Source organism: Mugil cephalus, chromosome 1 (assembly GCF_022458985.1).
Source record: "Mugil cephalus isolate CIBA_MC_2020 chromosome 1, CIBA_Mcephalus_1.1, whole genome shotgun sequence".
Classification (NCBI taxonomy): domain Eukaryota; kingdom Metazoa; phylum Chordata; class Actinopteri; order Mugiliformes; family Mugilidae; genus Mugil; species Mugil cephalus.
In genome coordinates this window covers 15,240,314-15,253,513 of record NC_061770.1, presented here as the reverse complement: position 1 = coordinate 15,253,513, position 13,200 = coordinate 15,240,314, and the positions used below count along the sequence as shown (strand labels likewise).

The 13,200-nt window shown below is 47.0% G+C and overlaps 1 protein-coding gene across 2 annotated transcripts in view; it reads left to right on the top strand.

Annotated features, from left to right (window-relative positions):
* LOC125011611 (leucine-rich repeat-containing G-protein coupled receptor 6) overlaps window positions 1-13,200 on the top strand; it is a 37,269-nt gene that overhangs the window by 14,336 nt on the left and 9,733 nt on the right. For both annotated transcript variants that reach the window (XM_047590828.1, XM_047590820.1), the window contains exons 2-5: window positions 1,950-2,021; window positions 8,127-8,198; window positions 10,009-10,080; window positions 12,970-13,185. In XM_047590828.1, the coding sequence (XP_047446784.1) occupies window positions 1,950-2,021; window positions 8,127-8,198; window positions 10,009-10,080; window positions 12,970-13,185 (432 nt within the window). The remainder of the gene's footprint in view (window positions 1-1,949; window positions 2,022-8,126; window positions 8,199-10,008; window positions 10,081-12,969; window positions 13,186-13,200) is intronic.

The window sequence follows — 13,200 nt, the reverse complement described above, 5'->3', positions numbered from 1 at the left end:
CCGTTATATTTAGGGTGTTTGGTTTTCACTGTAAGCACAGCATGGCGTGGTTTATACACACACGGGATAAATATCCTTAAACATTTAGTGACACCTTGTCTTATTCACCTTATTCTCCAATGTTATTCGCTACCTTATAATATTTTAGCAAGGACATCTGTTTCTTTTTATTAAAATGTTTTAGAGTGACCTCGATGAATGCCACAAGCTGAAACACGCAGGTCTAGGAATAAATTTGCTCTATGCACTGTGTGTTGCTGAAGTTTCATTATCAGCTGCTAATAATTCCTCTGCGGCAAGCAATATATGATGTGCAATCCAAACAATAAAGAAACATGTTCATCAAATGCAAGAACAAAACACAAATGTAATGTAAAAGTTCTCTATAGTTACAGTAAGTGTCAGTAAAGTATCAGCCGTTTACATCTAAATCACGGATCGAAAGCATCCGCCCCGCGTGTGTCCTTGGGTAACAGTTTGAACCCCTCTCTCTGCAGTCAGACCTCCCAAGAGGGGGGCAATTGTAACAGCAAATTACCGTGCAAGGAAACTAACTTACCATTATTATGCTCTCATAACAAAATATTCAATGTCAGCACATGCTGTAAAAGGGATACATAATTATCTGACCTACTAAATTTCTTGGCGAAAGGCAGCGGCTGCATTCGCAAGCTCACCACATGGTGAGAACACACCTCCCCACTCCAAGTGACAGTTTTCTGACCACATCCCATCGCCCGATGCTAAATGTTATCCTTGAAGTGGTACCAAGCTCCTGGCATCCTGAATTTGTCTGGTCTGCTGATTATGACAGCCTACCCATTTTTTTTTTTTTTTTTGAACCAGAGCATTGCCATGCAGAGTTTTTTCCACATCTCCCCGAAGCTGGATATGGATCGTGCCTGAGGACAGATCAGTCCAGCCCCCCTGTCAGCTTGGCTGACTTGACAAACAAACAACCCGTGTGTCAAAACTCCCAACTGCGAAGGGCTTCTGAGAGCACAGTTTACACTTGCTAGCCCGGTGGTCTGGCTTTATGAGCAATGGTTAGTGTCATGTACACACACACACACACACATGCACACACACATGCACACACACAGGCACACATGCAGATGCAAGCCCCGCTCTTGAAGAGTCATGCAAGACCCCAAGGGCCGTGAAAGCGAAGCAGGGGTGACGCAACACCTCCTTGCTTTCATTGTGTTTATCAAAGAGATGACCTTACATGACTGAGGCCACAAGGTTATATATGTTTTCTACCAGAGACTGACACATAAGTTGTTCCTAAGTGTTAAAAAAGAAAAAAGTTAGGTGTGTTGAACATGTGCGTGTGCGTGTGTGTGTCCGTGCGTGCTCGCGTCCCAGCATCCTGCACCTCTCCCCGTTTCACTGCATCGCAGCTGCGTCAACACTCACCCCCCCCCCCACCCCCCCAACACACCCTCTCACGTCAGAGTGTGTGTGTCAGAGAGGCAGTGAAATGGACTGTGTCTACGCTGAGGCGATGAACAAAAGAGGGAAGGAGGAGGTCTCCTGAGAAACCTGAGTAAGAAAAAGAGAAGACAAGAGACCGCGGGGGGAAGAAGGAGGAGAGAGAGAGAGAGGGAGAGGGAGAGATATGAAGGGGTCAGATCTGAGAGAAAGTTTAGTGAGACATCTGGAAAAGAGAACGAGTCACTGGGACGAGGAGGAAATTACAGCTGCCCAACAATGATTCATTGGGGAAAATTCTCTACATCTCCCTCTCCTCCCTTTCGTCCTCCAACCTCTCTACCTAACCCTCTAACCTCTTCCTGCGTCCTACTCCCTATGCTCTCCATGATAGATTGCCATGTGAAAAATGCATTCTAAACATTTGTAACTTTACGTGTGCCGAGCACCTTCAAAAAGCATCAACGGCCCATACGTTGATTTATACTTTAACGCTCTCCATTTTCTCTCTCAAGGGACCTGAGCATGAACAACATCAGTGAGATCCAGCCCAGAGCCTTCCACCGCCTGCACCTGTTATCGGAACTGTGAGTACAAAAAAAACGTCGGCCCACACTCGGCAAACGAACCTCTATTGTCACAGCTCACACACGAAAAGAAACAGCAATTCCCCGAGTGGGTGATACGCACAGACCTCAGCGGCGGGGTTGATGTTTCTGGCCTCCCTCTGATCTCTCCTACCAAGAAACTGCCTGCAGCAATACGCTAGGAGATCCCGGGACGGCTGCACAAAAGAGGGAAGCGAACGCAACCCGATATTCTCTCAGAGAGCGAATATACGGTCTTTAAAGTATTTACGGAGCAGGTTCTCTGCTCAGCATCCAAGACTCTGCTTCCTTGCCCTCCCTGACTTCAGCTCAGCTGGACAGCTCAGCAGGAGCGGTGCACACGTAGACACGAACCATTGCCAACACAAACGGTGGCTATAGGAGAACTTCAGGATGGGCCCACAGGGAAAAATGCAGTTTTTCTTTTCATATATATATACACATATATATATATAAAATTAAGGAGTCCTGTCAACGAAAACATTTTCATGTTGGTGCCATAAAACAACAATTCTAATAAACATCTCATGGCTGGTAAAAAATATAATTGTGCAAATGTGCAAACAACATATGACGACATATGAAATATCTCCGTGGAAATAAAAATGCGCTACAGATACAGTTCGCTCGGCAATCAGGGAAGTCCTGGTTTCGTTCTACAAGTGCTGATGAAACAGGACACGGCACGGCACGTTTGCAAAATATTTCGAACGCACCGTGACTCAACCTCACCATTATCCGATCTGACCATCCAGCAGAATTTGGCTAAGTCTCGGTCTGACAAAAGCCGCCCGCAGATTTGCCCTCCGGGTTTTTGCGTGCGCGTGTCAGTCTTCGTGTCAGTCTTCGCGTGATTATTTTACCTCTGGACCCTGAAATGCACGCGTCTGCTCGGAGTGTTTTTGAACGGGCCGCTGTTTTCTTTGCTAATTCTCGCAGCTGCGGCCTGTGAGGCATGAGCTAATGACGGTGAAAGCAAAAGGTTAGCCGGGTAACAGCTCGGTTCGCTCTCAGTCGCGCTCCGACTGAGTCTGAATAGCAGGACGGAGCCGAGCAATGAAATTTTGTGACACCCTGACGCCTGAACATTGAATTCCAGCCTTTGATTTGCTGTAGTTTATTGAACTGCTGATCTCAACCTTTGCTGTCATAAAAAAAACAACAACTATAAAAGGTCAGATATTGCTATCGGCCTAATAATGAGAACCATACAGTACAGAGTGATGCTGAACATTGAGGCTGACATTTGCCTACACTGGGGAAATGGGAGGTGGGGGTCTTGGATGCAGTTCCACCTTCGGTGTTTGTCAGGAGACAATCCTCCCAGTGTTTTACGGCCCCATTGATCTCGCTTCGCCTGCATCGCTCTCAAGTTCAGACACTTTATGGAGACATTCTGCCGCTTTGTAACCCTTCCAAGGAGGATGTTCTTGCCTTAAAGCCAATTTCTGTAGCCTGCTGACCATTTCTGGAGATGTGCTGAGATGAGAATGACGTTCCAAGGCGGGGGAAAAGCACATTCTATCATCCGTTCCTGTCCGGAAGGTTTAGCGAGATGGAGCATAGCAGGTTATGGCGAACAGATAATAATTACAACAACTTAGAAAAACAAACGGAGGCTCTAAACACAAACAGTGTTGGTTTGAGAGAGGCAGCTTTTGATGTGGGTCCATGGCGCTGGTTGGTAGCACAGGGAAAGGCAGGAGACAGGCATGTTGTGACTGGTAGAGTGATAAATTGTTTGATGTTGGGCTCAACTTCACCGCCTGCCCTTCCTCCTCCTCCTCCTCCTCCCCCTCCTCCCGTCTCCCTCCCTTCCAATTCATTTCTACAGCCCCCCATCTCCATATTTCTGCAGGCTATTGCAAAGCTGCAGTCGCCGCCTTTGATAGTTTTCTGACTTTTTCCCCCCTCTCTGTGCTCTCTGTGTTCTTACGAACCAAAACAAATCCGCTTGTGGCAGTGGTCCAACTTTCATCTTGGTTTACACTATAGGGAAGAGAAGGAGTAAACTCTTACGAGCGACAGAGTATCCCTGAGAAGCCCTTAAAATGTGTCAATCTGAGCCTCACCTCTCGCCTCCGTGGTTTCAGAGTGCAAACGGCTAATCTCTTTGAACCTCGAGTGAGGACACACAAAGGCACGAACACTCGCAAAGCAGGTAGCAAATCTCGCCTGGCTGAACCTCGCTTTGATTCACCACGGCATTGATATCGATAATGAGATATAAGTGTAATTGCCCCTCCCTCCAGCCCTTTCTTTAACTCTTTATTTCTATACTTTATTCCATTGATCTAAGGTCCCTCTTATTAAGCTCTCATTTAACACTTTGATCAGTGAATTGCCTCTTAATTCAAACACGTAAACCTGCGAGCGGACGCCATGCCAGAAGCAGCGCAAAGAGAAGCGCCTGAGAGCCAGACAGCGTGTCTACGGATTAATGAGAGGGCAGCAACGGCCACACTCCGGTACACAGTCCAAGACTGGTTACTCAACTACCTGGCATATCAAAGACATCCCCTCTCTTCAGATGTTCCGCTCTGATATCAAAGATGCGCTATCTATTTGTGGTCAAATTTCAAACTTGGAACCAGCACAGGATGGTATCAGGTGAAACTACTCCCTGAGAAGTTCTTCCCGGAAACCACTTTAGAAGGCGACAGTGCTTCCAGCCTATCATCATCATTATCAAAGTCCGTGCCGTTTGTACCTCCAGAGATCACATTTCACTCTACCTCGTGCCTTTGACTCGTAATCAGCCGTTTTGGGTCGAGTCTCTGATACTCATCATTATCTGCAGCCGTCAATCACTACCAAATTACAGAGAGGAAATGAGACCTTTCCAAGTGGCCCGACAGGCGTAACAATTTGACGCCTTATCGTGGCTGGCTTGGCCTCTTTTGAGGTACGGAATTGACATCTTAAGCAAATGAGAGTACGGTGCTAGCTCCTGCTATCAGCTAAAAACTGAAATTCCAATACACTAACTCCAAGCTCATCTTCGGTAATTTCCCCCAGCTCTGGAATATCCATCTACCCAGGCTTCTCCAGCGCTCTCTGACTATCACGCAAATTAAACCCAAATGTATGAGGAGAGAAGTGGTGAGTGGGAGCTAATGCTGCCCTGCTTGTCTACCTCTCTGTGATAAGATTGTCTCCTGATAGGCCAGGAGTATGACGTAGGTGAGTGCTAAGAGGTTAGAATATTGGCTGTCTTGATGCTCCAGGTGCACCACACAGCTGGGACTATCTAGGTCAATTAAGGCTTTTCTTTCTAGCGCTGCCAAAATTGTTTTTGCGTGCATGTCTATTTCACTCCCCCAAACACGTAGCCACACACACAAAGGCTCCACATGTCTTTATTTTACGCCTTCATTCCCAGAGGTTAATGGCAGGTTAAGTGGTGGGTCCTCAGATCCAGGAGGAACCGGGAGTGTCAATCACTCAGCCCCGGAACATTTCTATTGATGGGCCGAGGGTGTACAAGGTCATACATGCACATGTACTTGCGGAAAAAAACCCACGCACAAATCTTTTTCTCTCTGATAAGACCTGTTTATCCTCTCCTGCTCCTTTCATCACTGACGCCTATCAGGCACCCCGGCCCTGCTGCCACTATGGCTATCACTACCTGAGATAGGATCCCGAAAATATGATGCCGTCTTTGTTCTCCGGGTCTTTAATCTCTCGTCTTGTTTATGATTTCGCGGCAATAGAACATAGTGATACATAGGATAATCAGCAGTTGGTATGCTTCAGTAAAGCCCTCACTGATCAGCACCGATAACAGGGTGGTCTCACCTTCCTCCCATTTCTCGTCTTCATGCGTTGGAACCACGCAGGCCTCTGTTGTTTTACCTATGAATCATTTCAATAGAGCTGAATTATGTCGAGGTGGAATTTTTATCTGTGCAGCACGGGGGCCAAGAACAATTCTGACAATCCCCAAATCAAATTAAAAGAAAAAACAGTTGGAGCCATGGTTTGACAAGAGCAAGGCGCCTTTCATTAGAATGAGATTGATGTGGAACGAATAGGAGACTAAGTGTGGAACATTCACTCATACGTACAATCATTTACACACAAAGACACGCACTGATATCATGGAAACAGTTGGTCAATGGCAACTGCCGGGGCTCTGTTGATGTCTATCAAGAGCTTTTTTTCCTTTTTCAATATCCATCTTCACTTTCAACATAATTATCCATCTGACAAATGAAGACTGCGAGAAAAAAAAACAAAACAAAACAAGATTTCCCTCTAATGGTGCTTTGGCTCCATTGGTGCAGTTAATAGAGAAAGGCTGGGTTGGCAATAGGACATGTACATCATGCCATGCCTTAACTACAAAGTTTGTTTTCTAAAACTCTGGATTACTGGCGCTGCTAATCCCCTCATAGAAAAGACATTTATTTTTCTTAATTGCTACCTATATCTTTTTTTTTCCACAGCGTCTGTAACTAATCACTGCGCCTGAAAAGAAATCAAAAGAAGGCACTTAGAGGTGTTTGGAGAAATTGACTTAGATGTATTGTACTGGTGTCACTACCTCAGCAAAGCCTACTGAAACTGTTACATCTGGAAAAGTAGCTATTGAAACGGTCCCAAGTGAGCAACTTGTGCAATAGTGGAAACCCGAAGCAGTATTGAAGTATCAGACCCATTGTCCCGGAGAGAAAAAGCAAGTGGGCACAAGCTTCTATGTGAGTGAAAATCAGATCGAAGGGCAAACCTCATTTACCTTGAAACAGGAAATGATTTGCAGGGTCAGCTTCAGTCACTACGGAGCAGCTGTCCGTCACATGTCTTTCATTTCGTGAAATCGATATTGAGGCAGTGTGTGTGTGTGTGTGTGTGTGTGTGTGTGTGTGTGTGTGTGTCAATGAGTTTTGACTGCGGTTTGAGAGACACGACTAAATGGCCCCACGATAGCTTGGATAACGATCAGTGCGTTTTGAGTCTAGTATGCTGATGTGGGCGTTCTTCTGTGTGTGTGTGTGTGTGTGTGTGTGTGTGTGTTTGTGTTGATAAATACGAGCTCCATAAGATTTCTAAACGGAATTGAGTGTGAGATTTGGCAGGCGTGGGCAGGGTAGCGCGGTTTGCCACTGCGCAGTAATATGACTGAGACATGATGAGTATCGGATGTCAGAGGGAGTTTGCGGGGAGCCCTCGTCCATTACCATCTGGATGATCGTGGCTTGGAAAAGGCTGACTGCGCTCTATATTAATATTTCAATATCCTGGCACTGGTAGCACAAGTTTGCCAGAGGGAGGCTGATTAGCATAAAGCCAAAATGTCAGGAGAATGTCACCTAGACAGCAACAGTGCGAGGTGGAGGAGGGTGCCAATGACTAACTTTTAACTTGTGTGTGTGTTTAATAAAAGTGGGTGGTCTTGAGCAGTGAAGAGCAAATCTGTGTTTAAACTGTGCTTCCAGCTTGTGACCTTGAGAGTTAGGGCTGTTGGACAGAATGTTATTTATTTGGACATCTTATACACACTCACAAATGACCATTAGGTGCTGTGTTTGATAAACAAACTGATTGGATTGCCTGTGTGAATGTGTGTGGTTTCTCTCCGTTGCTGTCCTCAAGGCCCCTCAGATTGGGTCCAATTTACCTCAAGGACATGGAAATTAGCGCACGCATTCGCGCCGCACACATGTGTTTGTGTGCACGTATATAGTATACACCTTACCGTATGCATATAAACACGCTCACATGTGCGCATACGCTAACGCACTGCACTTGTTGACCCACTCTCAGTCTCATTCAATTCAGTCTTTACTCACTCATCAGGGCTCCCAGGACTGGTTAAGGTTTCAGGGTGTGCTCTGGGCCAATAGTAACCACACTGAAGGGAATAGAATATTGTTATTTGCATACTGCCCCAAAAGTAACCCCAAAGCAGTGACTCCAGGATGAAGTCATACCTCATCTTAATCCAAAAACTTTGAATAAAGTAAGAGGCAATGATTCTCCTATGAGGCTTGTACATTTTTTATGTGTGTGACCATATTTAATTATTATTTTTATTTTTTTTATGTTTTCATGCTCTTACAGTCTATGTTTCTCTTTCAGGCGTATCTCGGGGAATCAGCTGAGGTATATCTCGGGCCACGCTCTTCAAGGTCTCCACAACCTCAAAGTTCTGTGAGTAACCTCCCCTTTCCCTCTCACCTATCCCACTCCGGTGGTTTAGTCCTCACCCCGGCTCAGCAACTGTGGGTTGTTCCACTCCAATGTTTCGGTGGGGGTCGGGGGGGTGGAGTTGTCCTCTCGTCTTGAATAAAACACACACGCTATGCATCATTAACTGCAGTTAAAGTTTATGGGGCTGGGGGAGACGTGCACTGCTTGCAGCTCCCTCATTCCTAAACATGCCCTGTTTCGGTTGCATGATACACACACACACACATGTGCACACACTCACAGGTGTAACGCGCGAGGGACCTCCCAGCCACACCACCCACCGAGATTACAGCAAGTGACAAAAAGTCACTTAAGAACCACATGCAAAGCTGTTCTCTTAACGCCCCCACTCCTCGAACTGTGTTCACGGCCTTACGATCCACGGCCACCAACTGTCAGAGCTGCCGTGAAGTGTTAAATTACAAAAAGGTGTAAAGCAACCGTAAAAAAACCCCAAAAAAAACATGGTACCTTCTGACTTTGCGAGCGCGGCGTCACATTTCACGTGGGTGCAAGACAAGGGTTTCAAGGAGTATTTTTGTGACCACTGGCAATGGACTGAAATCCCTTTGGACTCTGGCTGAGAAACACTTGGGCAGCAATGCCACAGAACATAAACTCAGCTAGCAAACTGTGGTTTGCAATTTGAGGGAATCCGGGGAATTACCAAGAACACGACTTAATCTTCACAGACAGTCGCGGGATATTGTGTCACCGCTGCGGAAGGACGCACAAATCCAAAAGTAATGCACGTCTGAATGTATTCATACCTCATACTGTTGCAACACAGTAGACGTCGGATGGTCTCTTTGACCACAGAGCAGCCGAGCTGTCGGTTTCCTTTCTTAATGTATCGGTGAAAGTCGGGCCCTGTCAATCAGAAACCGTACCGCCGATCTCGTGCAGGGTAACCGTAAGGTCCCCCGCTGATTCTCATACACACAGTCACACATGAGCACAGAGAAGGTTATGAACCCGGAGTGCAGCGCAGCGAAGCTCCCCGGTGGGAATTTCTTTAAAACAGGAAAAGATTCAGTTCAGTGTATTTATCATGGCATCTCCACCACAGTGGAAACTTCCCTCTGTTCCTTTCAAAACAGAGAGGCACGTTTTTGCATTAAAACAATCAATCATACGGAGGTCCATTATGAAATGCGCTGCACTATGGAAGCATTTGATACACTGAGCCACGTAAATAAACATAGGAAATAAAGTTTCCATCTTGAAACTTGGCCACAGAGCATTTTACACTTGCAAAGAAGAGACCAAAGATTATTGCATGGTATAGCCATTACAGATATTTAGCCACTGTTCTGACGCGAGGGCCGCAATATGTGATAATGAAGGCATAACGGTGCCGCTGAGCGCCACACTGGGTACTACACGCCCAGTGAGTTAATTTCAGTCGACTGTTCTTGATAAAAATCTTTAAAGAAAGAGAGAAAGATAGAGAGATGCAAAGGAGGGCGAAGAAAGAGAGGACTATTGTTTGTTCCGCACTTCCTCTTTGTTTTTGCTCCATTCTCCTGAAAATGACATCAGCAGCCCACCCAAGGAGCTTCTCTTTCTCTTTCCCTCTGCCCTTCATTCTCTGCTTCTCTTCAAGCTTTCACTGGCCCTTTCCTTCCTTGTGTCGGATTTCCCTCACTGCGGAATTATTTGTTCTGCCTGACGTGCACTCACACACACACACACACACACACACCGCATACACTAAATCAGCTATAGGCTCCGACACTCGTAATCGACTGCTTCTATGTATGCCTTCTAGGATGCTGCAGAACAACCAGCTGGAGAGACTTCCTGATGATGCTCCGTGGGACCTACCCAACCTCCTGTCCTTGTGAGTCTTTAACGCACATGCTGTACACACACTAATCATGCTACTCATGCTACCTCATCCAGCGGGGGGAATGAAACATCCCCGTGGCCACCCACGCATCGCGGCTCTGACCGCAGTGCAGGTATAGTGTACCGCTGACAAATTACAGACCAGACCCCAACTCTGGCTGCAATAGCTCTGCGTTCAGCGCCGCACTGCCTGACGGTAAGAGTCACAGCCTGATTGTGTCAGCGTAGTTCATGGTAGCATCTGGAAGCCATGAGGGAAACAGCAGACACTGCAGGCCAGGGAGAGCATCTCCAATGAGCTGTGAAACAACCCCATTTTCCATCAATTCCCCCTCTCTTCCTCCTCCACTCCTACTCCTCCACTCTTCTCCCACCACCCACACCGATATCCCTCTGGCTAATGAGAGTGTTTGGTGGCTTAATTGTCTAATCTGTGGGGGTCAGCGTACGTATGCGTGCATATGTGTGTGCGTGTGGACCACCTCATCTTTAATTCCCGCACTCCTCTCCCCAAGCCTCTACCGCACACGCACTCCACATCTCTGCTTTCCGAATTAATAACTCTTTGTAAATATCCATAAAGCCGTTCCCTTCATCACGCAGAAATTGCTGGAGCCGTAGCGTAGCAGGCCCGCGCACATGTAGCTCCTCTACCACCTACAGCGTTTTCCCCCGTCTGGTATAAGGCAAGCCCTGCTCGCACACATCTGTGCACATGTAATGTACATACGGGCAGGCGCTCCGGCTCCGGCTCGGGCTGTCCTCATGTCTGAATTAACAACTGTCATGATGACGGCTGTCTTCAGTCTGTGTGTGTGTGTGTGTGTGTGTGTGTGTGTGTGTGTGTGATCAGCCAACAGCATATGTGTGGTCCTCTCAAGCTTTTTTTTCCCAGATAGAGATCCTCTCGTGAAATGAAAAACACGCGCGCACGTCCACACAGAGCCGGTGCACGGGAACGCACCTTGTCATTATAGTAATGATAAGCTCAGTGGAGAGAGATAACTGGAAAGGCTTTGGAGAGCGAAGCTCGTCGGCGCCTCTCACCGACATTAAAACACACCAGGTTAAAAACAAGGAGACGCGGCAACTGAGTCAGCACACGGATCTCAAATTGGTATAAATGCATAAAGGAAGCGATTATCCTAAATAAATCGTGAGTAAATCTCAGACACCAATCATTTTGTCAGTTGAGGAACTGATTAAAGAAATTAGTCTCACCCTTTGGAAGAGGATGATTACAACACAGTGCGAGTGCTGTTTTTGAGATTGGTGCCATCCTAAACAGACAACCGTGTTTTGGGAACCCAACCCATTGGTAAGGAAGCATAATCACCGCGGATGAGTTCCACAAACAGCTTTTAATCCGAGTAAACCTGTTTTTAAGAGATTTGACTCATTGGCAGTGAATCGTGGTGCTCTGAGTTCCCCCGTTATTTCAGATTTCTGCCATCTGGAGAACTGAGCCAGTAGAGGCAGGCCCCGAGACCTCCTGGATCATTTAGGAGTCTTCCTCTTTCTGCCTCTACTTCTCACTCCAGTAATCGTACGTCGGACTTTGATGTTGTGACGGACAGGAAATAGTCTGCTTTATTGGCTCCTGTCTGGACCTTCTAGAGATCTGGCAGGTCCACCCAAAGGAGCAATTATTATTCTGCCCTGGAGAAGAAACCCAGAAAGCTGAAGGGCCTTCCGCAGCTTTCATCCTGCGATTCGGGTCATGGACAAACAATGTCCACACTTGGAAAACAGGATGCCCAGGGACGATGTTTAACACAGTAAAAAGAGAATGCTTAGGAGGGATCGCAAAAATGTGCACGTGTGCGCGCGCGTGCACACATTCACAAGTATTTACGTACGTGTGCGCTTGGGGGGGGGGTCTCTCTGTGTGCGAGCATCTGCCAGTGTATACAGTTGTTTTTCCTGATGGAAATTTCCCCCCGAGGAGACAAGTCCAGAGTTCAAGTTCAGATTTTACTTTGATGATGCTCTTTGTTTGGTGAAGCCTCCGAGGGGCGAGGAGGGTGAGGAGGAGCCGTAGCGCTAGAATCAAAGAACCTCGGGGGAAGATTGATACGGGAGGATGTTTGAAAGACGAACAAGAGTTAAGGACTGAGATGCGAAGGGGGCTCGCAGCGGCTGGGAGTGCATCAATGAAGACGCAAGAAACAAAATGTGAGTGTGAGAGGGGCCAGAGGGAGGAAAAGGAGATTAATGAATGAGTATGAAGGGCCAAGGAAAGAAGAATAGCAAGAGGAAGTGGTCTCAGCTTGTCAACTCTGCCCTGAGGGGATCATTCATCACTATCGACAGTGTGTATGCATGTGTGTATTTACGTGAGGTGTGTGTCCACACTCATCGCCCGTGGGTTTAGGGAACTGGGGGAGAGAGGGGACAAAGGTTTGTTAGGTTCTGTATGGTTGAAGAGCCGAAAGTGCATGTTCGAGAGCACATGTGTGTCTGTCCACTGTCATAGCTTCATTAGCTACAAGAAAGAATGAAGGTGGAGGAGAGGAAGAAAGCTTTACAACGTAAAAGGAAGAAGACTGATAAAGCAGACTCGCCTCAGTCGTTCCTGCGTGTTTGCGTCTGAGTTTTTCTCATCCTACATTTTATACATGTCTGTGCTGGTAAAGCTTGACATGGCTTATTTAGCATGGGAATAAATCATAATGAGGAGCTTCTAAGAAGCTGCAGCGAAGATGAAAGAAGGAGTATAAAGCACTTGTAATTCTCATAATAACCTTCCCGTAAGCCCAAGTGTTTCAGCGCCACGACACTCAACCACTAATGCACACATAAGCACAGGCACAACTGCACAGGAGCGATCAAACTGTACACGGTGATTATCTCGCTAAGCTCAGTTCCTCTCACCCTGCAGGCGTCTTGATGCTAACCTGCTGTCTGCGATTCCGGCGGAGGCCTTCAGAGGCGTGCGCTCTCTAAGGCACCTGTGGCTGGACGACAACTCGCTAACGGAGATCCCAGTGATGGCCCTGGACTCACTGCCCTCCTTGCAGGCCATGACGCTGGCCCTCAACCAGATCGCGCACATCCCAGATTACGCGTTTACCAACCTCTCGGCCCTCGTCGTGTTGTAAGTGGTGGCGTC